Below are 27867 nucleotides of genomic sequence, written 5' to 3'. Positions count from 1 at the left end.
CTGTAAAACTCTCAGCAAAGAAATCAAGAGCTTTTGACACAAGTTAATATTCTAGCATGATATCTAGTGCTGTTCTGAGAACCCACTATCTTCCCCCTTGCAGAATATAACGGCACGTCCTCCTTTTCCTATGACAAAACACCTTCCCTAAAATTTTATTCCTAGAAAAACATTACTGCCCAATATCACCGATACATCTGCAAGTGTTTGTCTCCAACATGCACTTAGTTACCGCTTCAGAGCAACTATACTTCGATGGAATAGTTGGCTTCAGTTGAATTCAACACCTTTGAAAAGGCTGGTTTTACATATCAGAAGTTGGAATTAAAAACTTGACTGGACAAGGGCCTGCACAATCTGGTCTGAAGTCAATGTTGTCCTTGCTTAGAGCAGGAATTTGGACTAGGCGACCTGCCAAGATCCTTTCCAATTTGGATGATTCTCTGATATGGCGCTCTTCATACTCATAGAAACTTTAAAAATATAACCCAGGAATTGGATATTTTACCCAAGTTCTTGCACGTAGTTTAATTCAACATGTTCTTGCACTTAGAAAAGTTGAAGAACTCAAAAAAGCCCCTCTGAAGTCTATACAGTAAAATATAACACACAAATCGGGAATCCTTTACATGCTTCCTCAGTAAATTACTTCAAAAATATTTACAGTGGATTCTCATTTTATTTCATTGCTTCCATTCTATACACTAAATTTTCAATTAACAGTATTTCAAAATAAAACCAGCTCCCAAGTTCACCATACTTTCCATTTCAACACTTATGCATTTATAATACATGAAAGTTAGATTAGTAATAGCAAAGTAGACTGGCAAATTATTTAGTCAGAACTTATGAACAGCAACACCTTTGCATCATTTTGCCATGACTACTTTCCGTAAGTGATAACTACTATACAATGGTTAATGATCAAAATGCACATCAATTTACAGTATTCACAAAGATAGACTTGCCACATGAAAGCGTGAAAAAGGCAGCAGCCTCTCATACAAAGTAAAAGTGACTCTGCACATGCTTGTTTTATTTGTGAAAATCACCCCCTCCCCAACTTTCATGATATTTACTGATGAAACCACGAAGGACTAAGTTATTTAGAATGATCAGCACTCATTTTCAGGCTGAAAGTCTTGATTTACTAGGGGAAGAGGGCAAAAATGGTACATTTCAGTAGTTTGCTTGCACATAAACAGACTTAATTCTGCTCCACAAAATAGCTAATCCAGCAGACTTTAAATGAAGGACATCAGTGCTAAACAGTAAGTAGATAGTTGTGTACATCTCTCTGATCTAACAAAAGAGAAACTCTAGAAATAGCCAATTAATGTTTTATGCTTTCTATACACTCTGAACACTGATATTACAGACATTTCGTAAGATTATTCTACTCTTACATGAAGTAGCAGAGTAAAATTAAAACCTGAAGTTGAGTAAAAGTTGACTAAAAATGGCACTTACACATGCACACATCAGTTTCTAATTTGCTTTATTCACACACTTTAGTTACTGTAAGCCTTGCAAACAAACTGCAAGACAGCCCAGTTTGCATTCTGTGCAACTTTGCCCAAACCCAAGTTTTTGTTATTTTTTACAAAGCAAGATTCCTTTGCTGTCTTCTGCCACACTGCAGCAAAGTAAGAAGTCTTCTGTGTACCTGTAAATTATGACATTTATGTCTACTTAAGTTACTTTTACAGATTCTATTTTGCTCACAGCTCCATTAACAGTGAAGTTGAAAACATCTTTAAAAGACCAGTAAACTCAGTCTCCCACTTGCAAGTTCTTAAAACTTATGAAAACAACAAATTTCTTTGAACTGGCTAACAGTCCAAACCAAATAACATATGTGATGTTTACAAAACAGATATTAAGAATTCATATCCATTCCTTAAGTCAGTTAACTGGCAAGAAGAAAGGTAAATCCTCACTCCAACCACATTTAAAATCCAATTCCCTTCTGTATGACTGCACATTATATATTCAATTTGTGTCTATAAATTTAAATTTAAACAGTACTTTTTTAATTACACTTAGGAACCTATATCCCCATTTTTAAAACAAGTTCTTGTACAGTGTAAGGAGAATCCACAGAGTGGATTCTTCAAAAGTCATTTTCTAAGCCATTTTAAACAATAATTAGGTTAGTAAGTCAATCATGTCCACGGTGCTAAATCCACACCTGAACAGATTAAGAAACATTTTGAAGCAGTGTTGAGTAAATAATTTTGGTAAGCTGTAAAACTGCCACATGCAAGGTATACTGTACTATAACAGCTCCAAATCCTTTATAAAAACCTGGCATTCCTTCTTCCCGTTTTATAGTATTTATGCAGTCTCTCATCCCCTCATACTGAGTATTGATCGGAAGCACTTCATAGCCAAGGTCTGTATTATCAATTATTGTGCGTGTCCCTTGAATATGAAGGCGGTGTAAAACTGTCTCCAGTGGGTAAAGCATGACATCAGCACAAAGGCTAGCAGCAAAGCTAGCAATAAGTTCTGGAAAATACGCATCAAGCATGCTCTGCACAGAAGCAGAGCTCTCAGTTGGAAGGTTGTGGGAATTATCTCTTTTCAGAACAAACAAAACAAGCTTCTGGACAATGGAACTGATGACATAATGAAGAACTCCATGTAGAGCAGTTGGAAAAGTCAAGACCATCAGAGGAAGGAGACGCTTGCTATGGGGTACGCCCATGCCTACAACTCTGCCGAGTCCTTCTTTCACACAGTCCAGGATGCCAGGATTATCTCGAATTATTTCGCTCTACAAGCACAAAGGAATAGTTACAACTTGTGCTGCCCATTTCATAACCACGCTGACATCCACTTTGACACTTTATCACTGCTGAACTTTACAAGACAGTTAAACATTTACATGCCATTGTATCTACACAGCTATACTGATATGAATTCTTTGCTCTAACACTCTTGATAGCATGCAAGTAAATTTCTTTTAAAAAATGAACACATCTTAAAGAGTCTTTATTTAATGTACATTCCAGTTATTCGTGTTACTACCAAAGAAATTAAACTTTCAGCCTACTGCTGAGTAGTATGAGTCCGCCAAACAGTCATGTACTGAAAATGCCTATTTCCAGAGCAAAATGCCAGGAAGTATTTATGTAATTTAAAAGTCCTTTCCTTTAAGGACTATAACTCTGGTCTTTGAACTTGAATGTGCATAATAAAGACTTCCATAACTAAAGTTGAGTTGAAAGATCATTTTTAATTTGAATTTAATAGGTTCAGCTCTGCACATTTCCATTCCATTATTTGTATGTAAAACAGTACTCTTTACCCATGCTGTGTCTCAGAAAAGATGTAATTATTTTGTTCATGTAGTGAAAATAAAGAATTCACTTAGTAATTACTTACTCCGTTATACTCCACCTATGACTGTAGGATTAAGCTAAAGACATTGATTCCCCTTCTAATGCTTATACAAACTCAGTGTTTTATCATCTCTGTTACATCCAAAATTCAGGATTTGGGAGTTCTCAATGCCCAAGTCTCTAAGTCCATGCTGGCTGCGTCCTGACCTCATGCCAGGATAAACCACCAGAACATTCCTCAGTACTCTGGGGAAGGACTAAAAGCCTGTAAAGCCTCCATGGTCAGTCTGCACAGAAGAGAAACTAGTTCAAATACTTGAGAATGTAAAGTTGTTCCAGAAGTACAAGTTAAGCATCATAACCCCTACTGCATCCTCTTCTCATAGTCACTGCACTTCAAAACTATGTTTGCTTTTGTCAAACACGCCACCACATGGTTTAAAATGTGAGAGATAAAACCAGTAATGTCACAGAGGTAATTTTCTACCATTTACAGTTATTTTGATGAAATATATTTACTTGGAGAAGCATGTCAAACAATACTGTTGAACAGTGTGGTTTATTAGAATTAAGACAATCAAAGTTAATATAAAACTGCTAGTAACAAATCCCACAATCTTTAACTTCTATCGTTTGTTATTGGTCATTGTCCTCTTGCAGCACAGGGATATAATGTAAACCTGATAAGCCAAGTTGCCTCCCTGCACTGATTAAAACAGCGTGAATAAAATCTTCACAAATGCTATCATTACCTCCTTTGTGTTTCTAATAAGAAAGTTCATGATGAAGTTTCTAGGAACTGGAAAATACATTTCATACATCATATGTACACTTATTCAGTAAAATACTTGCACACAGCTGAAATTACTATGCCTAAACTCTCAGATCTCAGTGGAGTTATTTTCATAAGCAATGCTTTACAGAGATGATCACCTGTCTAAAAGGCTATGGGAGATGCTGTTTTGGCTTTTTGATTGTTTTCCTATTAAGCTGCTTTCTAGCAAAGAAACTTTATTACTTATTTTGCCAACAGAAGACAGTATCTAGATCATGTTGTCTTTTATCTTTTATTGGTAAATGTTCCCATGTCCAACAACACAGATCTTTCATCCTTTCAGACAAAAATACAAGCAGTAAGATAACTGAATAAAATATTCCATTCTGTGGCCTGCTACGAACTCAAGAAACAGGAACACTGTTCTACCACTGTTTCTAGTTCCAGGATTATGGCATGCTCAGGGTAAAGCCATTCCCCAGGATATAAGAGTTTCCTAAGTCAGCTTCTTAATATGAGACCAGTTAAATCTTCCCAAGGCTTCCACAAACTCAGAGGACCACTCAGGCAGGATTTATGGAACATTATTTTCAAAGTAATTCAGAAGGAGAGAAGAAGAGGATTTCTTAAATACAGAGTAACTTTAGAGAATGCGAGTTTGTTGTTGGGAGTCTATCTACATGCCCACATGCACAGATGTTTAATCTCACCTGTCCTGTTAGTCCACAATGTGGCCAGTTAAGATAGAACAGCCTTCCTAGTACCTTCCAGCTCCTTTAAGGTTGGAACCTCTGCACAGAGAGGAATTCTGTCCCTTAAGAGCACCTGCCTCTAAAGTACGTGCTGAAACTAAGAAACTGTGGAAGTCAGCCTTGTTTGCCTCTTCTCCACAGAAAAAGCACCATTTTGTAGAAATACACCAGCAGTTAACTGTAGATTTGAACAGATGGATCTAAATCAGTCTTGACTGTACCTACAACTTGCCTATACTATGAATGAAAACTATTCTTTTGATGACTGAATGACATTAGAGTGACTATCCTGCACCACCCTCCACACAAGAGCTCACGTTACAGTAAAAGTTCCTTAGCTGCACAAAGATACTATCATGTTAATTAAAAGCAGCTCATTATATAGAGATAGCTGGAAGAATTACCCTGGACCACTTCTGCATAGCTAAACCCTGTCTCTTTCTCCAGAAAGAAATGCAACAACTAACTGAAAGAATCTGCAATACAGTGCTATGGGTTACTCTGTACAGTTATAGAACAAGTTAAGCTGTATCTTAAGTGATAGGTCCAGATATTTCTTTTCATGGCTAAGGAAGAACTAGATGAAAACTTAAAAGCAAAAAGTTGACCGAATTGAAAGCAGTCCTGAAATAGTAGAGTTCAGTATTTTAGCAAAACAAAGCTGAATTACTGGAAAAGCTTTATAGTTTTTATAGGGGAAGGGGTCACTGCAACAGCTTGCCTAGCAACCTTTTTAAAACCTTTACATGAGAAAAACTTCTTTATGGTTTTTCTGCTAGAACATATAGATGTAACTTGTCCTTATTTCGCAGACAATATATTCCAACGATATCAAATGTCCTTTCTAATTCTAGATTTAGACTTAAGATAGTACAACTAATATATCCACCATAGTAAATAGTTTTTATCTCAGTTAGTAAGTCATACAGCCTCATGCAAAACAAATGTAACTACTGCAACATAAACATGAATCTAAAGCCAAAGACTCACTTCTCCACATAATCTAATCCATAAAGAGAATAACAGTATCTTTTAAAATGTTGTAAGTATATGTAAGTTACCTGTACAGTTTCAACCAGGCTCGCAGAATAAAAAGGCATTGCTATCACATGTGTTAAACTGTAGAAATTAACAAAATAAGAATTAAGGTCAGGACAATACTATAATTTTAGCCAAATACGCACCTGAAAGTTGATAAAGATATCTACCAAGACATGCCTGAGAGAAAATTAACAAACCATAACTCAATTATTAAAATATGCATCAACAAGTTGAGATAAACTTCAGTCTAAAGTTCTGTTAAATTCTATTTCCATGTGACCAGTCTGATTCAGGTCTCTCAGATACCATAATTTAATTACTAAAAGAATCTAATCCTTTAAGTCAGTCAGGTTCCACACAGACATGGGGATCTACTGAGAAAAAAATAATCTGTGGAAGTGGTGTATGCAATCAAGATTATTCAAAAAAATAAAAGTTTGAAAATTACTATTAGCACCCTGTCAAGTAACCATAGCTGCAGATTAAACTAATGTACATTTAGTAGTTTTGTTAATGTTTACATAAAAAGACACAAGGTAATAACACATGCTACACTTACCCTTTGAGTAGAAGGTGTCCACCTATCTGCTTGAGGTTCCATTTATGTGAAAGCTCCCTAAAAAGACAAGTATTTACCTTAATATGGACAAGAACATGTTATTCTCAAGCATTTCTTCCATGGGCATCAACATCCAGTTTTCATATTGGTGTTCAACTATCAGTTTACATTGCAGGGTTTCGCATATGGGAAAGACACATCAGCTACACATTTAATAAATCATGCTTAACTTTTAGAAGTTATTTGGGCCTGTTAGATATTCTGTCAAAAAAGCCTTCAATTATTAGTAGGGTGTCTGTAGCTCTCACAGCTACTGGCTTTATTGTTTTGCATTTATTTTGTATCCTTATGTACCAACTCTTAAAGACATTTTCAGGGAATACTGGATTATTGCAAAATCTCAGTAGTTTTCTGTTATCAACATACATTTCTTATTATGTTTTGGTTTGGTTATGCTTTTTCTGTTCTTTGAGGTTATGTTTACCCAGTTGTTTCTTTCCTGAAAACCTAAATCACATTCTGACACAGTTCAACATGGACCAAATCAAGTACAGTAGTAGGTCAGACTAGAAGCTGCATAGTAATTCTGTACAGACTTAACTCAAGTCTTTTGGCATACAACCAGTCTTCAGCGTATCCTGGTAAAACAAGAGAAAACCCATGTGTTCAACACAAAGGCGACTTTAAAAAAAACCCATTAAAGTAGTTTTTTCTAGTTACACACTTCAAAATATGAAGAGTAAATATTAACTACACTCCACTTGGCAGAAAATGTAATCCCACCTAGCTCAAGGTAACATTCAAATACTCTAGCTATGAGGTAAAGATATTTGTCTGAAATGTTAGACATACTAGACTATGCATTTTTAATAACAAGTTATAAAGTGTTCAGTTTCAATTCTTGTCCAGGAATCTACTCACTCACTGTCCGTAGCTACAACGCAAATCCAAAAAAAGATACTCTTTACTCTTTCTGAAGAATTGTGTGTTCCTAGTAGCTATCACTTTTCTAACTACATAGGTCAGTCACTAAAGAAGAAGGGAAGATCATTTACCATTATGTGTTTCAGACACTTAGATCACATACACTAAGCCATAACACTTAAAAGATGTGGAAAACGAAACCAGCTAACCTACTGTGTGAAAGCCTAACTTGTCAATCCACCAGCTGTAACTATTCCTGCAGTGGAAGAACAATTAAAGGAGTAAGTTTGTCTAGTACAGAACCACATTCAACTTGCTGCAAAAATGTCAACACCCATTTCTGGGCTGCTCTACTAAAACAGGGGGATTCTTTTAGAATATTATGATATAGAATTGGAATGGACATCTCACTTCCTTGTGTCCTTTGGAGCTTGATAATGTAGTGAAATAACCTTTTAAATCAGATTTGCTGGCACTGCTGCTATAAGCAATAACCTTCACCTCCCTGTGACAGCCCGAACATGCATGCAACCATTAAAAAGGGAGAGCATCCAGTAGAAAACTGCATGGGGTCGTGCATGTAAAAGACAGCCATTTTAGCCAGATCACTTCCCCAATCCAGTTCTTCGTGACTGTTCACATACTGTGTTGGCACAAGGATGGGAGTAGCACTGAGGAAGGAGTGAGCAGGTACTAGCAGAAAGGATTGCTTCTTGGCAGCAGCACCTGCTTACTTTTCAAACTTCTGAACAACTGGCCCACAAGAAGAAAAACCTCGCTCACATTGGACAGAAATCAGAACTACGACAATACAAACACAATATCACATCTCATGAACTTAAGCATCCCCTACAGCAATATTTAAAAACAAGAACAATAAGTCACACTTGGAGGAAAGTGTATGCCTGGGAATTTCAGTCACATGTGAGACAGAGCTGACCAAAAATCTTCAACACACACTCCACACAACTGAAGTATGAAATGCTTCTGCTAATGCTTTTGATGAATGCCAGAACCTGTGAAGACTTACTTTTACTACTATGCATGCATGCGTGCATCATAATAGTAGTTTGATTCAGCCTGCCTACATTTCTTATCTTTAAAACCAAGCCAGTTTCCATGTCACTGAAGTACTTGGTCTCTGTACACACATTAAAAATAGGCACTTGTCTCTTCTGAAAGCTAACATGATTCTCAAGCCCACTGGTCCATTCAAACTTCACCAGCCTTAAACCCAACTACCTGCCTGGCTCCCTAATATATTTTCCAAGACAGGTCCTTATCATTTTCCTGGTTTCAGTGTGTGCCCTGCAACTGTTAAGTATCTTCTCTTAACTTTTGATTATCTCACAGTCTCCTTGCATTTCACTAGGAGTTTTAGTTACTTTATATAATAAACTCTCTCAAACAACCTGCTTACTCTTAAAATACCTGTAACAAAACCAACAATATGTAGTATTATACTTGTCAGCCCCTACTGTCAGCTCTGGACCATTATAAAACAAAACATGGATAAAAAGTCTTCAGCCAAAAATTCTTTACCAGACTTGTATCTCAAAGCAGGAAGACATCACAATGTCTTACCATAATCCTGGAGTTATAGTTCAGCATAAAAAGCAGGCAGAGTCACACGTCAAAATAAAAAAAATATTACAGAACTACTATAGCTGAATATGGACACAGTGAAAGAGAGTGGTATCTCTTCAAATTAGACATTTAAGTTTTCTGTATTTAGATTAATGAAACTAGGACTTTTTACTTTACACTTGGTATTTGCTAGTACCACACAATATAAACCAAAATACAAAAAGAAACTTATGAATTCTTTCATTAGAGTGGAATTACTGAAGACCTATTTCCTATGTTACTCCTATACGCAGACCAGTAGGCAGACATACCAAACATATGAAGCTCCCAGAAAGAGTCCTCACTATTAGTTACAAGGTTGTCTTGGCAAAGACAACTACACTGTGCTGAAAATACCTATTCAATGTCTGACTGTTCTAATCAAGTAAAATTTTTCAAACAGCCTTACATTTCTAACACTTTCAATATAAGTCAACAACTGATGATTAATTTGTTAGAAGCAGTAAAAAACCCATGCAATACCTTGGCAAAGGTGTAAATTCACTGATGATGCCTTCTGTTCCCAGGGTTATGCCTTGAACAATGAAAGTGCTGCCCATTCCCTTCCAGAGAGCTCTTGGACCCTGTGTTTTGAAATATGCAACATAAAAGTCAAAAATCTTCTCATCTTACTAATTTTTATGAAATTTCAGCAAATTCAGACTGCACAGGGATAGGACTCTACCGTTCAGCTTCACTGTTACCAAATTCAGGGGACAACTAACTTTTCAACTCTGAAGAAACTTCTGCTCTTCAATAATTTCAAAGTTGCCAACAATTTTAGAGGGATATTTCTCACTGTTAATACTCTGTACTATAAACTTAACACCATTTTCTATGGACAAAATGAGCTTGAGATGTTAAACCACATCTGTAAAATTCAAAAAGTCTTTTCTTACTGTCTTCTGATCTGAGTTTCAGGATTGCCATTCTCATGCAGAATTGGAAATTCGTGCAATACTATCTTTGGAAGTAGTCATTTGGATAATCTCTTTATCCACATAAACACTAATTATTTTTTTAGAATGCTAATGAATAGAATTAGTTTCAGGGATCTTTTGTTTTCTAACATCTGCAAATCTCTCCCATTAAATACTATACTACTAAAAAAAAAATCTCAGTGATCTCCTTGACACATTTCTGCAACCATAAAAATAACAAACTCTTACAATGGCCATCTTTTTAACCACCAGTTACATAAAGAGTTAAAGATAGCAATGTACATATGTGCTATAGTAACCTTCACTGCTCAGATACAGCCTGACACCAAATACTGACCTGTGTCTTATTGATGCTGTACATAATATTGACAATAGTAAATGGAGTGAGATGATAATTCCGAGCATGATAGTTAACCTGTTAAAAATACAAATAATGGCAGTTTTTATAAACACTTACAGATGCTACAACTCTAAAGGAAAAAGCACTTCCAAAATAAGGACTTTTTCTCTGTAAAGGTCAGCTAAAGTGACCAAAACATGAATTAATTCTCTCTGAAATTTAGGGAAACAGGCAGAACTTTTATGTATTTGTATGCCAAAAATGTAAACAACAAAACAAGCATAAACCAGAAAACAAAGCATCCTGCTTGTAAATGGCAATCTGGAAGTTGCTCCACAGACTCTGAACACTTACTTGCTGTAATTCACTTTCCACTGCCCAAAAATGATAAATAAGAATGGTCAAGATAGGTTAAATTTCAGAACGGAAAACAGGTATGCTACAAATAAAAACACGTTAATATAGCAGTATCTCCCTAAGAATTGTAAAGCTTCCTTATACTCTACAGAGTGTGAAAACACAAAGTATCACAGTACACAAGAGCTCTGACTGGAAGAGGTAATATAAAAGCCATACCTGACACTGACGACGTAGAACAATGCAAGGATGTGCCAGCACATTTTCTGTAAATAGGCTTTAAAAAAAAAAAAAAAAGTGTATTTAAAGCATGGGAAACCATCAAAAATTTATTTGAAAAAGCTTGTTATTCTTCTCTAACAACATTAGATCAGTATTTGGAAAAAATATACATTATCTTGTGAATTAATGAAGCATTTTAGATGGCTACCTAATAGCCTGCCAATACTATAAAGGAACACATATCAAAAAACCTGACACATGCACTCACTACAAAAAAGCCCCTATCTATCTATCTATAGTATGTATGTATTTTTCTAGGCAAAACAACATACCAAATTTCTTAAAACTTTCCCTCTGCAAAATATGAGGGAACAGAACAGGCCAGAGCCAGAATTATGAAAGGATTAGTTTCCAGTTTTATGTTAATTCTGCGTACCACATTATTAATCAAGACTCTCCTTAGGAGGAGGGCCAGAGGATTGGTACTAACAGCTGACATTTTTTAATCAGAAAACATTACTGCCCAAAACCAACTCTCCCTCCACCCCCAGAAATGGTATTTCAATCAAACCTCCACAAGAAAGTTCTCTCAGTTCTAAAGTAGTATTCCTGGTCACAGCCACGCAGAGAAACTTTTCATTTAATCTCAAAGTGCCCGAGTGATCAGAGTACTTACTCACCTGTATGTGGTTCAAACCTGCGATATAGATTAGAAAAGCAAGACCTCCAGGCTTTATCTAAGCACCCCAAGTAAGAGCTCTGACCACTGACCTACAGGATCACCTGGGCTAGGTCTCTTATGGGGATTTCACTCTGGATAAACAAGTACTAATTGCACAGAAAAGTACTAAGCCTGCAGTTTCACAACTATTAAGCTAATTAGTAGTTTGCTACTACCGGAAAAGGTGAAACTTTCCCTGTACCTGACTGTTATCTATTAAGCCCTCCTGGTAGCCAATTCAACTAGCCTCACAAAAACTAACCTTTTCCACTGGGTGTTTTCTACAAGATTTCTGACTTGAACCATGTGCGTCTGACAAGTGATCTGGTACAAATGCAAAAGCAGAAGCAGGGAGAATTGCTCTCAGCAATGATACAATGTTGATCCACTCTCTTTCTCAAAACCACAAGCTCATTTTAGTCCTAGTGGCCATGGTGCTCAGGAAGTGGAAAACTTTCTCAAAACCACAAGCTCATTTTAGTCCTAGTGGCCATGGTGCTCAGGATGTGGAAACCTTTCTCATGCTTGATTAAATCAAAGCATATAGTTCAAAAGGACAACTGAGCCACCCCAACATCTCTCTGCTCCTGAAGGAGATCAACATGTTCCTGCCCTACAGCTCCACTTCCTTGCTGGTACTCTCCTGAGCTCACTGAGCTTGGTAAGGTTGGAAAGAAACCGAACAACTCTTTACATGTTTGGGGGAGCTAGTTCTTCCCCCTCCCCCTGATCAACTCTATTTTAACAGGTTCATCAAGGGGTCTGAATGAGCAAGCTCAGCCACTGCAAGGGATGCAGTGGGAGAAGGACAGGCAGTTTAATGAGATGGGATGATCTGATTTAAGCAACTCACTACTGGCCAAAAAAAGTCATTCATAGTCCTTCTTTATCCCTTCCCTCACTGGCCCAGTTAGCTGGTGTCTGCTGGCTTTCACAGCTAGTCAACTCCCAGGTAAATCAACCTAACTGAAACAGCAAAAAAGAATCCAGCTCTTTCCTTGACTTTATCTTCTGTTTTAGTGAGTTGAACAGGTTAAAAGACGTTCTGATGGGCATCAAGGGTGATAACAATGGGGTAAGGAGCAGGACTGGCTGGTGGTCAAGTAAGAGGTCCTCCCCTTGAAGCAGAAGGACACTATAAGAACCTCAGCTGACATAGCTTCCCATATTGGTCTAACTGGGTAAGTGACACAAGTACTCTCATGTTCTGAAGAGAGAAGCACTCTTCTTAAAAGTCTCACATTCAGGTCAACAAGGAGTAAAACTTTTTTTAGTCCTAACTTTTTCAAGACAAAAAAACCCACCTCCCACCCTTTCACAAGTTGCATCAGTACATTGACCAAGAAAAACCTAATAAGGTGAGAGTGTGATTAAGCAGGCATCCTGCAAAAAAATCCCAAGCTTATCATCATCCTTACACTTGACAATTTAAGCTCGAAAATGTTGTTAAGTATGTTAAAGTCCACCACCTTCTCAAAAATACTATCAATAATCACTGTCACCATAATAAAGAATAAAATGATTATCGGACCACTTGGTTAGAGTAACACTACTATTCCAGGATACTTTGATAATATACTTGAAGACATTTTCACCTTCTTAGGAAACAGCCACACTAACTAAAAATATTAATAAAAGTGGCAAATGTGAACACAGTTTTCTGGTGTTGTTTTCAGATTGCTCTGATAGGGTACACATATCCTGGGCACACCGTATGAAAAACTGTTTCTTATATTCAAGGCTGATTAAGTAATTTTGAGAACACTTCAGTTAAAGAGAACAGAAACCTACATGAATTTCAGGTAGCAGGTTTATAAAGGCATTTCAACTGTATAAGTCTACCGGCATAAAAATACAACACAAAAGTGTACATAGGGATCATAAAACAACTATAGCTTTACTACTTCATTATCACTGAAAATCATTACACAACTCTTACCTTGCAAGGCCAATACCAAAGCCTGCAAATCTGTTCAACTGCTCTGAAAAAAATAAAAACAGATTATACAGCAGTGATAATCACAAAGTGGGAGAAAATGCCATGCAGACTATCTGAAAAAATAATTTTACACTGTACTTGCTTCAGAAAATTACAAGCAGTAAACCACAACATTTATGGCAACTCAGCAAGAGAGGATATAAAAAATTATTCCCCCGGGAATATTTGCACTTTGGACTGCATTTGAGTTTGTACATACTTTTATAAATAAAATTATTCTTGTCTTAAGACAGCTATGGGGCAGGGGGGAAGAGAGACAAAGTGAACGCAGACCAACCACTGAAAAAGTCAGCATGCATGACAGTTTACAATAATTCTGAAACACAAATTTCGGCATCTGAGGTGAAATTAAGTTTAAAATAAAAAACAGTAAAAAGAGGAACTTTGGGAAAAGTAACACAAAATGCCACTGATGACATAACAAACAACAACAACATGATGCAAATTTTCACATCAGTTGTTTATCTCCACTCCTTTGCAAAAATCTAGTTACTAGAGAACTGTTAAAACTCCAACAAGAGTAATGGGTTCAATTCTCTGTTGTCTCCTACCAGACAGACATTTACACATTAGGAATTATCAGAAGAGATTTTAAGAGAATCAGAACTGTAAAGGCAACTGAAAATTAATGCTCAGTCCTATAATCTACAGGGTGCAAGCAGGCTGTAAGCACAGGTAATGCCAGTAACTTCAACGGAGCTCCACACAGGCGTGGCAGCCCTCCTAAAAGGAATTATAAGACTCTCTCCACTTGCAGAAGCTTGACTCAGTGATACGGCAACTCCTTATGAGTCCTCCAAAATGCAGAATCAACATACCCTCCATGAGTAGATAGGACAAAAAAAAAAAAAAAGTAGCGTCCAAGTATGAAAGTCCAGGTAAGAGTTGTACTCATTACGACCTGAACAGAAACACTGCACAGGTTAAAACCCAGGAAGACTCACCCATTAATACAATTCAATTTTAAATAAATTAGTCTTTCATAAAACTTTGATACTCAAGTGTATATAAAATGCTCCAGAACATCCTTTTAATTAAAGGAGACAGTGTTCTGTAGCCTAGATTTAGCAAGTTTCTCTTAATTCACCTCAATCTCACAAAGACATAAAATGATACTATCCTTCCAAGGGTTCCTGCTCAGCTTCCCAACAATTACTGGAGAAGACATGAACAGTTTCTTCCTCAGATTCTACCAGTCCCATGGTTCCTTCACTATCATGCATGGAGAGAGGGTTTACTTCAGCAGCTCATGCCACACCCCTTGTACTTTTTCAACGGAACAACAAAGCTGCCAGAAGACACAAAGTCTGAAACATCAACACCAAGTAACAAAATATACTCAAGACCCAAAGGTACTTCCTGCCCTTACGGAAGACGGAGTATTTCTGCAGGATATCGTTTACATGGGCAATGGGGAGCTGACCACACGCTGCTTAACTAGAAGCTGCAGGGTGCCTTCTGGCACTCTCAGCCGTATTTGCCTGCAACTAAGCGGTGCTACACACAGAAGCGGGTGCTGGAGTGCAACAGGCGATGGAGCAGGTTCTCCTTCTTCTAAGGACTTTTTTCCTGGCGCTTCAGCATCGCCGGCCCGCCGCCCCAACGCGTCTCCGGGCCCGCCGCGGCGGAGGTCAGCGCCAGCAAACGCGGGCGGCGCTCGAACGGGCGCGGCCAGGCCGCGGCACAGCCCCACGGCGGCCGCCTGCTCGCCCTTGCCCACCTCGGCGAGTCGCCCGCTGACGGGCCGCCGCCGCCGCAGTCGAGCGAGGGACAGGCGGAACGGCGAGAAGCCGGCTAACCCCGCCGGGCCGGGCCGGGCCGGGCCCTCCCTTACCGGCGCCGGGGCCGCCCGCCCCGAGGTTGGGCTCCTCGTTGAGGCCGGCGCCCCCCAGGGGGGTCCCCGCCCCGTACGGCGGCGTCTTCTCCCCCCAGTGCAGGTTGCGGCTGCCGGGGATGTCGGGCGGGCTGGTCACCCAGTGGCCCAGCTCCGAGGCGCTGCCGAAGGGCCTGGCGCCGGGGCCCGGCTCCTCCCGGCCGCCCCCGCGGTAGCCCAGGCCGTCGAAGCCATCGGGGCGCCGCGGGTGCATGGCGGGAGGCGCGGGGAGGGGGGGGGGGGAGGGCCGCGCAGAGGCCGGCACCGGCGACAGCGGGGCCCGCAACCAGCCCCCCCCGGTCGCCACTTCCGGCCGCGAAGCGAGGGACCGCACCCTGCTGAAGCCGAGCGCAAGGCCACGTGATCGAGAAGGCGGGTCCGGTGGCAGGCTGAGCCAATAGCGTCTCTCCTCCTGCCCGGCTCGGGGAGGAGGGAAGTGGGCGGTGTGTCCAGCGGGGAAGGGCGCGGGCCTGGCCCGGCGGCGGAGGGCGGGCGAGGACGCCCCCTGCCGCTCCGGCGGGCCGCTCCGGGCGAGCGGGGCCAGGGAGGGGGACGAGGCCTGCACCGCCCATCTCCGGGCTCGGCCTCCGTCGGGGCGGGTAAAGAGAGCCCTGGCGCCTTCCTGGCGCGCGGAGAAGGCCTCTGCCGGCAGGGCTTTTCCCTGGTGAACTCTCCCCCCAGCCGGAATCAGTGAGACCCGGGCGCGGTGGCCGCCCGGCTCCCTTCGTGCGAACCGCCCGGCAAAACCGGGAGCTGGGGCTCGTGATTGTGCTGACGATGCTCGCGGGCCCGAGCAAACCCCGCAGGGGAGAGAGGGCAGGAGGGATCGGAGAGCGGTGCCCGCCCGGCGTAAGCCGCCGCTCCCGTTCCCTGCGCCTCCCCTCCTCTCTTCTGATCTCCTTCCCCCTAAAATGCTGGTTGCTGTGCAGCCTCCTGGCTGAGGAGAGACGGGTAGGGTCACCGGTGGGACCCCGGGTGTTCCCCCTTCGCCAGCCGGAGGGGTTTCTGACGTGAGGCATGCCGGGTCTGACACCGGCCGAACACCTTCCCTGGGGGCTCGGTGCTCCCTCAGCTCCTCCCGCCCCGAGAAGCCCACCAAGGGCTCCCACAGCTGGGTCTCGGTCTGACCCACAGCCTGTCCTTTTTTCGTACGCAAGGTTAAGCCAGCATTAGCCTGTTCAAGTCCAACGATAGCCCAGGCGCAGGAGTCATCCACCGCTTCGTGCTTTCCCACCGTGACGGCCCCATCTGGCTCCGCACAGTGTGCTTGGGGGTGCTTTCTTCTTCTGCCTTTAAATGCAGTTTTATTTTACCGGTAGAGCTTCAAGTGTTTGCCAGTAACCAGGTAAAGAGCCGGCATCCGTGTTTGACACGGGAAGAGCAGAGCCCCAGAGAGCAACCGCACTTTTGTCCTGCGGTAACACGGAGCCCACACAGAGCCTCCCTCTCTCCACCTCCACTTTTATTGGGCCACCACATTTTCCTTCTAACTGAAAGTCCGCTGGGAACGTTGTGTTTTAATGTTGTAGCCTCAAACCTATGGGCAGAAGAGCCAACTGCCTCTGGAGGCAGGGGCCAAAACACTGCAGCTCTTTTTGGGGGTAAAGATAATTATCCGTATTAAAACCAACTAGGTTACTTCTGTTTCTAAAACAGGTTCAGCCTGGATCAGGTCAATAAATATTGGAATAAGCATGTCTTTAAGGATATGTGGTGATCTGATCATGCAGCATTACACATGAAGGAGGTGGCTCTGGATCTTAGAGGAATTATGGATTTTAGAGAAAATGCTGCCAGTTAAAAAGCAGAGCAGTATTTATTGATAACACCACCTGCAGTAGGAAAGTGACAACATGAACAATGAAAATATCTTACACACGGAAATAAAGATACAACATAGCTGGACACTTGTTTATTATACGCTTTTAGTCCCCTGTAAAGCTGTGGAAATCATAGAATTGTAGAATAGTTTGGGTTGGAAGGGACCTTTAAAGGTCATCTAGTCCAACCCCCCCCGCAATGAGCTGGGACACCTTCAACTGGATCAGGTTGCTCAGAGCCCTGTCCAACCTGACCTTGAATGTTTTCAGCAATGGGACATCTACTAACCTTCCGGGCAAACTGTTCCAGTGTTTCACCACCCTCACGGTGAAAAATTTCTTCCTTATATCTAGTCTAAATCTCCGCTCTTTTAGTTTAAAAGCATTACCCCTTGTCCTATCTCAACAGGCCCTACTAAAAATTCGTCCCCATCTTTCTTATAAGCCCCCTTTAAGTATTGAAAGGCCACAATAAGGTCTTCCCAGAGCCTTCTCGTCTCCAGGCTGAACAACCCCAACTCTCTCAGCCTTTCGTCATAGCAGAGGTGTTCCATCCCTCTGATAATTTTTGTGGCCCTCCTCTGGACCCACCCCAACAGGTCCACATCCTTCTTAAGTTGGGGCCCCAGAGCTGGAGGCAGTACTCCAGGTGGGGTCTCACCAGAGCAGAGTAGAGGGGTAGAATCATCTCCCCTGACCTGCTGGCCACCCTTCTTTTGATGCAGCCCAGGATACAATTGGCTTTCTGGGCTGCAAGTGCACATTGCCGGTTCATGTCCAGCTTCTCATCCACCAGTACCCCAAGTCCTTCTCTGCAGGGCTGCTCTCAATCCATTCATCCCCCCAGTCTGTATTGATACTGGGGATTGCCCCAGTCCAGGTGCCGGACCTTACCCTTGGCCTTGTTAAACCTCATGAGGTTCACATTGCCTCACTTCTTGAGCTTGTCCAGGTACCCTCTGGATGGCATCCAGTCCCACAGGTGTGTTAACCGCACCACTCAGCTTGGTGTTATCTGCAAACTTGCCGAGGGTGTGCTGGATCCCACTGTCTATGTCATTGATGAAGATGTTAAACAGTACTGCTTGTCGTAAAATGAGTGGTTTGGACTGCTTAAAGAATCATTGTCAAGGGTATTAGCAAAAATTATATAATAGGAATTTATAAAAAGTGTGACTTCACAGAATTCGATGGCAAAGTTCACTCTATTACTTAATACATGGATGAAATGTGCAAAGAAAATCAAGTTAGAGTCAAAATAGAATGATTTATGCAGAGACCGAAGATGCAAAAGGGTACGAGAGAAACATACAAAGGAAAGTCAAGTTAGAATTGATTTTTCATGATTTGCACAGAAATTGGGGATGTAAACGGTAGGGAAGACCCTGCTGTTGAGTCATGAGTTTCAGAGAAGACACCCTTGCTTTCTAAACTCCTGTTGGAGCTTAGGTGTGGTTGGATCGACTCCTAGACTTCATCAATGGTCTATGTCTAAAGGCATTATATGTGAAACAGCATTCTGAGTTTCATTCGCAGTTTGAAGTGAATCAGAAGATTTAGAAGGGGCAACACTTATGTTATACTTGCTATAGGATACTTGAGTTAATTCACACATGCATGCAGACAGACACTAAGATATATAGATAGATATACATATATATATATATATAAAACAAAGCAAAAGTAGGTTAACTGTTAACAGTTCCCCTCAAGCTCAGTGAAAATGCTCGCATCAGATATCTCAGCAGTATTCTCAATGGGCAAATGGTTGAGCCTCAAGGAGCAAAGTGTATTGGCCCAGGTCATTTTGTCAGCTCTCGGCAACAGTCCTCTGATTTTCGCAGACTGGAGAGTTTACAAGCTCGGAGAGGCATCCCACTCAGAGGGAAATGCTGGCTGCAACCTGCTGCAGTCCTGGAGAGCTCCAAGGATCTCACTTAGGACTGCTGTTTATAGGTTCACAAGGTGATTTGCTTTAGTCATCAGCAAATTACTGGAATTCCAGTAGCACTGGTACCATTTCCACATGAGCTATGATTCAGATGAGGGAGGACTCCAAGGCTATCAGGGAATGACTTAAAATTTAGATAAGGAAGGCTCCAAGGATGTCAGGGAACAAAAAAAAAGACTGATAAGGGATGCTCCAAGGCTGTCAGGAGCAGAGTAATGTTCCTGGTTCTGTATCTCTGCCTGTGCAAGGCAACAGGAGTCCTTGGCACAGTCAGTGCTGCTCCCCACCTAAACCATGCAAGGTTTCCTGGTACAGTCAAGGGATGCTTAACCACCCATTTTACTACACAAATGCTAAGGCCTAACAGAAATTCCTGAGATGGAGGGAGAACGTACCACCACACTGATGAAGATATTAACCAGTACTATTGAAGAGAAATGCGGGTGTGGGATCTATGCCTTCTACACAGCATCCCCAGAACATGGTCGTTTGTCCGACCATGCCCTCATGGCACAGACTTTATTTTCAAATGATTCAGCAGAAGTTTGGGCTGATTTCTTTTGTTTGAAAGAAAACACAAAGAAAAGAGAACAATTCAGAGGTTTGCTTTTGCAGTGAGAAAGAATGACCAACAAGCTAAGTGTATTGAGCAGTAGTTACAGTAAGACACAGAGCTCCTGTGCTAATGATCCCTTAAATTAAATTCCTATGTGACCTACTATAGGGCCAAGCATGCATTTTCTGTACTTGGTTACTGCCTTCTCTTGGCAGCATGACCACCCTCCAGGAGAGAAAACAGAATGAAAGTTGTTAAGAAGAGAAAGCAGCAAACCACACTCACTCAGAGAATATAGGAGAAAAAGTGTTGTTCCAAAGAACAATGCAATCTTTTTCCACATTGGAAAAATAAGCCAGATCTGCTGTCTTTTCTAAAACAAGGCTAGTGAACTCGGTATGTGTGTGAGATGTAAAAGTGATCTGGGTGAGGAAACTAGATGTCACAGAAAACCATCACCCATTCCTATACATCATTACAGACATCTACCACCTACTGTACCCTGTCTTGCTCACAAAAGCAATTTTCTGGAAAAAAAAAAAAAAAAAAATTTTTGTTTTTCAGTCCTTACAAGAATACTTGAGCAGGCTTCCAAGGCATTGTCTCCCTTTCCTTCTATGACAATTTCTATCTGTTATGTCAGAAAGGCTAAAAGACAACTGGATCCTCCGAGCAATGGTAATTCTTTGCAGGAAATATGAGCTCTGCTCTTCAGGAGAAGTCTACTTTCAGCTTTAACTTCAAGAAGGTGAGCCTGTGTCATTCAGGATCCTATATGCAACATAAAGAAATGCATCCTACATAGCAGTTTACTATCAACTTCGTGTATACTCATATAGCTTACTATAAGCCTGTGTGTTCACAGGCCATGCACACAGGGCATCTGTTCTCTAGGAAGCTGAAAACAAGCAGCCATCTGACTACTTCATGGGGAATACTTTTTCACATGCAAGCCTTCAGTGTCTCTCTTGTTCAAGATCTCACACATAAGAAAACACAAATTACCTTTTTTGTCTACACATACCTCACACCTGGCTTACACTGCTTGCTTCTACCAGCGTGTGTCTTTGCACTGGTACTCAGAGCTCATCTTTTGGGTACTTCCTGCCCTTCTTTTTCGTTGAGTCCCCCCTGCCTCCATGCACATGCATGCTCTCACACATGGTGACAGGCAGGAGCAAGTTATGCCAGTGGAGAGAGCTGCCCTAATGCTATGTGCTTAATCAGTAAAGTGGATGTTCTGAGCAGATTTTGCTTAGCTTTCTCTGATAAGTCCTGCAGAATTAAAATCTACATTTCCATTGGAAAACAAGGTTGTTAGCTATTGCTGTTATCCAGTTAGCAAAGGACTAGACTGAAAAGCTGCTGAGACAGATTTGATTTACGCTACATGTTCGAGATCCGCATAGTTGGTAGCTGCCCTCTGGTTCATATAATGGAAGAGGGCATCTGTGCTCCAAGGTAGCCTGAGTTTTCCAGCAGTACAGCTTGAAAGAGATTTGAGTTGTGTCAATATATTGGGTTTACATGACCACAGGAGTGGCTTCTGTAGGAGGACACGAGGAGCTGTCCCTATGTTGGACACAGCCAGTTCCAGCTGACAGACCTGCTGCTGGCCAAAACTGACCCCATCAGCAATGGTTGTAGTGCCTCTGTGAGAATATATTTAAGAAAGGGTAAAAAAACTGCAGAGAAGTTGGGAGAGAGGAATAAGAATGTGTGAGAGAAACAGCCCTGCAGACACCAAGGTCAGTGAAGGAGGGGGAGGAGGTGCTCCAGGTGCCAGAGCAGATTCCCCTGCAGCCTGTGAAGGAGACTGCGGTGGAGCAGGTTGTCTCCATGCAGCCCATGGAGACCATGGTGGAGCAGATATCCACACTGCAAGCCTGCGGAGAACCCAACGCTACAGCAGGTGGAGATACCCTGAAGGAAGCTGGAGCCCATGGAGAGTCCACGCCAGAGCAGGTTTGCTGTTAGGAACTGCAGCCCATGGGGGTCCTGCTCTGGAGCAGGTTTATCCTGATGATTGTACCCATGGAAAGGACCCATGCTTGAGCAGTTCTTGAAGAACTGCAGCCTGCGGGAAGGACCCACATTGGAGCAGTTCATGAAGGACTGTCTCCCATGGGAGGAACCCTATGCTGGACCATGGAGACAGTGTGAGGAGGAAGGAGCAGCACAGGTGAAGTGTTATGAACTGACCCCAGCCCCATTCCCCATTCCCCTGCGCTGCTCAGGGGAAAGAGGTAGAAGAGTGAGGACTTCTTGTGGTTTAACCCCAGCCAGCAACTAAGCACCATGCAGCTGCTTGTTCACTTCCCCCCAACCCCCCCCCCCACTAGTGGGATGAGGGAGAGAATCAGGAAAAAAAAAAAAGTAAAACTCATGGGTTGAGATAAAGACAGTTTAATCGGACAGAAAGGAAGAAAATGATAATGATAATGATAATGATGATAATAATAATAATGATAATGATAATAAAAAGAATTGGAATATAGGAATATACAAAAGAAGTGGTACCCAATGCAATTGTGCACCACTTGCTGACTGATGCCCAGTTAGTTCCCACGCAGCCCCCCCGGCCAACTCCCCCCAGTTTATATACTAGATGTGACATCACATGGTATGGAATACCCCGTTGGCCACTTTGGGTCAGCTGCCCTGGCTATGTCCCCTCCCTACTTCTTGTGCCCCTCCAGCCTTCTTGCTGGCTGGGCACCAGAAGCTGAAAAATCCTTGACTTAGTATAAACATTGCTTAGCAACAACTGAAAACATCCGTGTGTCAACATTATTCTCATACTAAATCCAAAACATAACACTATACTAGCTACTGGAAAGAAAATTATCCTAGCCAAAACCAGGACAGTAGTTAAGTCTGGAAAGAAAGGGGAGGGGGTGAGGGAAAAATGTTTCAAGTTTTAGGTTTTTTTCTCACTACCCTACTCTATTTTTAATTGGCAATAAATTAATCTTCCCCAAGTAAAGTCTGTTTCACCCGTGATGGTAACTGGTGAGGGATCTCCCTGTCCTTATTACAATGCACAAGCTCTTTCGTCTTATTTTCCCCTCTTGCCTTGAGGAGGGTGACTGAGAGCGACTGGGTGGACATCTGGCAGCCACCCAAGGCTAAACCACTACAGTCGTTTCTGGTACCCAAAGTGGGGCTGTCAAGGAATTCAAGATAGGGACAGTAACTGGGAGAGATAATGGGCAAAACTCTGACTGGACATTGCCAGAAAGTGGAATAATTGTGGGTATTTTTGTTGTTGTAATGTGGTGAAGGGACAAGGGGTGGAATGTGTGTAAATTGTCCAACTTTGTTGGTGTTGTCATGATATTATTTTGACTTCAGTTTGGGGAATTGATGTAAGTGAAGTTTATTAACACTGTGTGATGAAGAGATGTTTTAGTGGTAATTCTTAAGTATGTGTTTCACAGAGGCAAGGAAGGAGTGGAATGTACTGTGTTTACATTAATGGGTCAGGAGGGCCCATAGGATTAAAACTCTGTTGGGGTGAAGCATGACATGCTCATGTCATGACTTAACAACTATCAAGGTCTGTGACCAAAGCCGAGGTCATCTCCACAGCAGCTCTGCCTGTCCTGGGCAGGCAGATCCCTGATGGCATTTGGGAATTGCTGGATAGCCCACAGCTGCTGCTGACTCTTCACTCCTTCACAAGTACACCTTCTTTACACAAGGTGCCTTAGACATAGTGGTGGCAATAGAGGTCCATATGTCTCAAAGCATTTTGCAAGTGAATTAATTTTATTAGACAAGTTCTTATCGTGATAAAACTCACCTCAAAAAAGAATGTCTCCTTGTCACAACTAACACAGGACTTGTGTGATCTCAGGGAAGTCTCAAGACAGAAGTTTTCTACCCTTTCTGACCTTTTTAGCCTACAAGTTTGGAGAAGGTTGGCAAAACCTCAGTCAATTTTGTTGGTAAGTACAGGGCTTGGATCTGGAATATTGTGCCTCAGCTACTTTAGAAATTGAGATATTTTATACCATAGGAAAATAACTCTGAATTAATTTTTTTAAGGGCACATGAAGCAAGATTTGAAAGAATGTATCACAGGCCAAAAAAACCACAGCCAGCTCTCCTTAAAGCCTATAGCATTTTCCTCAAGCACATGAACATGTGTAACCAAAATGGAGCACTTCACTATTTAAAATGTCCAAAAAGCAGGGCAAGCAGCCTAAACTCACCTTGGTCTCAGCCCTGAAAAAATATGTGAAATGTTTGATTGCCCATTTTAGTTTTGAATGGAAATAAACTTCAGATCATTTTTAGTGAAATATCCATGGAGGACCATGGAGGTCCTCCCATGGAGGATCCATTCCTCTTCAACTTGCTGGACAGTGGAGGCTTCAACCTGAAGAACCTATTCCAGAAGTCCTACTTTGTGTCAAGGAACATGTAGATCCTTGTCACTTTTGAATGATAGGTATTTATTTCAGTGCCTAAGTGTAGCTCCCCAGAAGCCTCATTTCATTCACTGTTTTTTTAATCTCACCATTTACACCCTGCTGTCATCATGCAGATTCATGTGCAGGGATAGATGGGGTCAGTGGAGTGCTATCCAGTCACTCCATCTTAACTGTCCTCTGTTGGCAGAGAAACACCATGACAGAGGTGGAAGCATACTTTTCCCTGACAGACTCTAAGAAAAGCTGGATGGAAAAGAGCCTGCTAGGCTGCCGGGGAGAGGAGAGCCCTTCACCCTGTGTGTGTGCACTCTGCTTTAGACAGGTCCCGCTTGGCATTACTCCCTTCCTTTGGTCAGACTTTTCCACAAATTTACCTGAGATGTAAAGTGATGCTCCAGTGTTATAAAGTCAGCCCTGTCTTGCTGCCAGATCTTAAACCAGATGAAAAGTTATAAAGGAGGGGCGAAAAAAAAGATATCAGTGATAAAACTCACTGGAGGCAAAGGAAGCTCCCAAATGAGCAGCAGTTGGAGCAACCTGGACAGGGAAAGAAGTAAATGAAAGAGAAGATGAAGGGATGCAGAATGAAAATTTATAAAGGAGAGGAAGCAGCTGCAGTTTTCACCCTGACTGAAGAAGGAAATTAACATTTCACCACCAGTGGTGCCCACCAGGTTCTTCTTTTGGTCTGGGATGACTTCTCCCACCTCTAAAGTTTTGTCCCTTGATGGAATAGGAGTATGGGGAATGTTTTTTCATATTTACAGTGTACTCTTTTACCCAGTATATTCTTCCTGCTGGGCTATAACTGTCCCCACTTCTAAACGTACTTCATGCTACGTAGGAGACTTTTAATGCCCATTTCCATTGCCTTAACATTTCTGAGGATGTTAAAATAATATTGTAAACAACTTCATCAGAAATACACACTTGCTTTAGCCTTTTCTTTTTTAACTATTTTTGCAGCCACAACACAGCAGCCAAACTTCTTAAGAGAATATTTTTTAAAAAGCTGGATTTAGAGAGCTGCATAACCACTTCAGGAAGGCATGACTTTCGGTCATGGCATGCAGTACTGTTCTGGGACAATCTGTACATAGCACTGAGTACACCCTTTTAGCTGCTCTCCCTGCTAAGCTACCGCACAAACCTGCACCTTTTCTCCCTGCATTGTGTGTCCGTGTGTGTGTGGCTGTATAATGGTCTTTTAGCTCTTTTTGGCCACCTGTCCTGCCACCTGTTACTCTTGCTTTGACCTAATGGCACTGCTCCCAGCACACATCAGGCCTGAGCATGAGCTGACAGAATGAGAAGAGAAAAGCCTGGTGGAAAAGGGAAGTACAAAACTCACTATGTGGAGAGCACAGTCAAAGTGCATGCAAATCTAGAGAGAGAAAATGATCCCCAGAAAACTTTATAAAAAATCAATGACTGCTACACAAGTGAAGATAGCCTTTTAGACAATCCAGCAAGGAGTCAGACAGAGCATAAGAAAAGGAAAAAAAGGATGAGGAGTCCAAGTGCAGAGAGAGTCGGTGAAGGAAAAGTGGCAGACACAGTGAGGCCTCCCAAAAAGCAAAAGAGAAAGCAGGAACACCAGAAACTTCACATGAGTAGCTCAGCCTGTGCTCCTCCAGCAGTGATTACAATTGACAGTGATCGTGAGAAGGAGCCACAAAGGACTGAATGTAACAGCAACATTACTTGAACAGGCACAGCTCAGATAAATGAAATGGAAAACGAATCTCCTTCTTCTTTTCCATGAATGACAGGATGTAAAAGTGTTTATAGAAGCAGCAAGGAAGCTTGCTGCAGAGGACCAGCCAAAAATTATAGTATTAGTACCAGAAGAAGGGACTTAGATAGTGACATTAAAAATGCTGATATCGAGTTTCAAGAAACAGCAACTGATCAGAGCCTGTTCCCAGAGGTTACCAGCAGTAACACCCCTCACATAGGACCTGTAACTAGCCTTGGTCAAGGAGCAGAAGCATAATCCTCCAGTCAACTGCTTTTCCCAGGACATCCTTCCTGGAGCATCCAGAGAGACCACTGTTGAGAATAAGACTGCCAAAGAAAGAGGCTTGTCAACAGATGCTGGTGGTTTGATTCACCAGGAAAAATAATGTGGCATGTTTTACACTCAACCTTCTAAAAAGTAGAGTAGAGTATTGCTAATATATAACTTTTAAGGTCTCTCAGAAGAGTGCTTGGAAGTTGGATTTTCATAAAGCAATCCTATATTGTCATTGTATGTTAAATATACCCACAGAATATTTCGAAGTTGTGTTTACAATAAAAATAAATATAAAACCAACAAGAAAATTTGGCACTTGCTGTCTTTGAAAGCTGTTTCTCTTCTACCCCCAATTATAAATGGAGTAGTATTGTTCAGAGAGCCAAAACTGACTATTCTTCTCCCTAGAGATATGTAGGAGGGTGGGCTGTAGCACTGACTCTCCTTGCACCTGCTTCCTGCTGCACAGGCATGGCCCCTGGCAGCACTTCCCTCTGGTTAACCTGGGGACAGATTTGAATGTTAATTTGCCATTGGCTTTAATAAGGCACTCGCTAGTTCTTCTGTGATTTGGGGTCTTAAACCTGTGCTCATGTTTTGCATCCCATTATGACTCAGGATGAGAACACAGATGCTTGAGCACCGGGAGGAGGCTCACACACAGCCACGGTCTGCAGAGGAGGGAACAGCAAACTGGCCTTTTCCCCACACCTCTGTGGGCCTGACCTCCACAGTATCCTTCATCTTGTCCCAGTGGTGGAACTGCTGTCCAAAGGGCTCTTTCCCTCCAACTGCTTGTCTGTGAGCATGCTCTCACAGGAAAATCTTTGGTTTCTCTCAGTATCTTACTAGCCACCTAGGTAAGGCCTGAGGCAGGAGTCAGCCCAAAAAGGCCAGCAAAAAGGAGCCTGGGGTTTTCAGTGGCTGCTGGCAGTATGGACTTGGATCTGTGACATCTTCCTGCTGATATCACCTGAGTGGGTAACTCACCTGATACAAATCACCTGCAATTTAGTCTTATGAAAAGCAGTTGTTTGGCACTAGCTATCTGAAAGGGAAAGTTGTAAACGAGGAGGGACTTGCATGCAGAAGGGTCCTACTCAGTCCACTCGCTAAATGCTGTGTGCATGTGTCAGCTCTTAGACAAGCTGGGATCTGCTCGGGGTGTCCATCTCCACAACTCCCTGAGTCACTGAAATGGGAAGCTGGAAAGTGCACCAGGCTCTTGTGTCTCTCCCTCACACTGAGACCTGGCATCCAGCACGTCTGTACTGTGTACAGCTGGCTGGTGCTTGCTCACCAATGCTCATCAAGAGTGACCTGGGCCAGGAAGAAGAGGCAACAAATCCCCTTCACAGGAGGATTTTCTCTTCTGAGCTGAAAAGAAGCAAGTCTGGAAGTTAAAGGGATCTTTCTGGGGGCTGTTTCTCCACACAGCTCAGAAGACCAGAAGCCTGTGGTTCCTCTCCCACAACCTGCACACACCTGTCCCAGGTCATCCGACCCACAGACCTCTTGAAGCTGGGGAAAAGCCTTCCCCTGTGGAGGTTTAGGTCTGCTCCCTGAGCCATTGCATCCTTTGGAGTTTCTTGATCAGCAGCAGAGCT

The 27867-nt window shown here is 42.1% G+C and overlaps 1 protein-coding gene across 1 annotated transcript; it reads right to left on the bottom strand.

Moving 5' to 3' along the window:
• Window positions 1-513: 513 nt before the first annotated feature.
• Window positions 514-15831, bottom strand: SLC25A46 (solute carrier family 25 member 46). Its single transcript, XM_075020580.1, has 8 exons — window positions 15439-15831; window positions 13545-13587; window positions 10882-10939; window positions 10303-10380; window positions 9508-9608; window positions 6475-6531; window positions 5936-5993; window positions 514-2779 (listed from the first exon to the last, which is right to left on the bottom strand). Exons 1-8 carry the CDS (start codon window positions 15689-15691, stop codon window positions 2201-2203), a joined length of 1227 nt encoding a protein of 408 aa, XP_074876681.1. The 5' UTR covers window positions 15692-15831; the 3' UTR covers window positions 514-2200.
• Between the last annotated feature and the right edge of the window lie 12036 nt (window positions 15832-27867).

The sequence above is a fragment of the Buteo buteo genome, chromosome Z, assembly GCF_964188355.1.
Source record: "Buteo buteo chromosome Z, bButBut1.hap1.1, whole genome shotgun sequence".
Taxonomy (NCBI): domain Eukaryota; kingdom Metazoa; phylum Chordata; class Aves; order Accipitriformes; family Accipitridae; genus Buteo; species Buteo buteo.
This window is presented reverse-complemented; position numbering and strand designations above follow the sequence as displayed.

Bases quoted from the DNA above. Each gene is read 5' to 3' on its own strand.
- SLC25A46 (XM_075020580.1), bottom strand. From the start codon at position 15,691: ATGCACCCGCGGCGCCCCGATGGCTTCGACGGCCTGGGCTACCGCGGG. The intron at 13,588-15,438 runs GTAAGGGAGGGC...TATTTTTTTCAG, and splicing joins GGCGGGCGGCCCCGGCGCCG to AGCAGTTGAACAGATTTGCA. The intron at 10,940-13,544 runs GTAAGAGTTGTG...TTTTTTTTAAAG, and splicing joins TTTGGTATTGGCCTTGCAAG to CCTATTTACAGAAAATGTGC.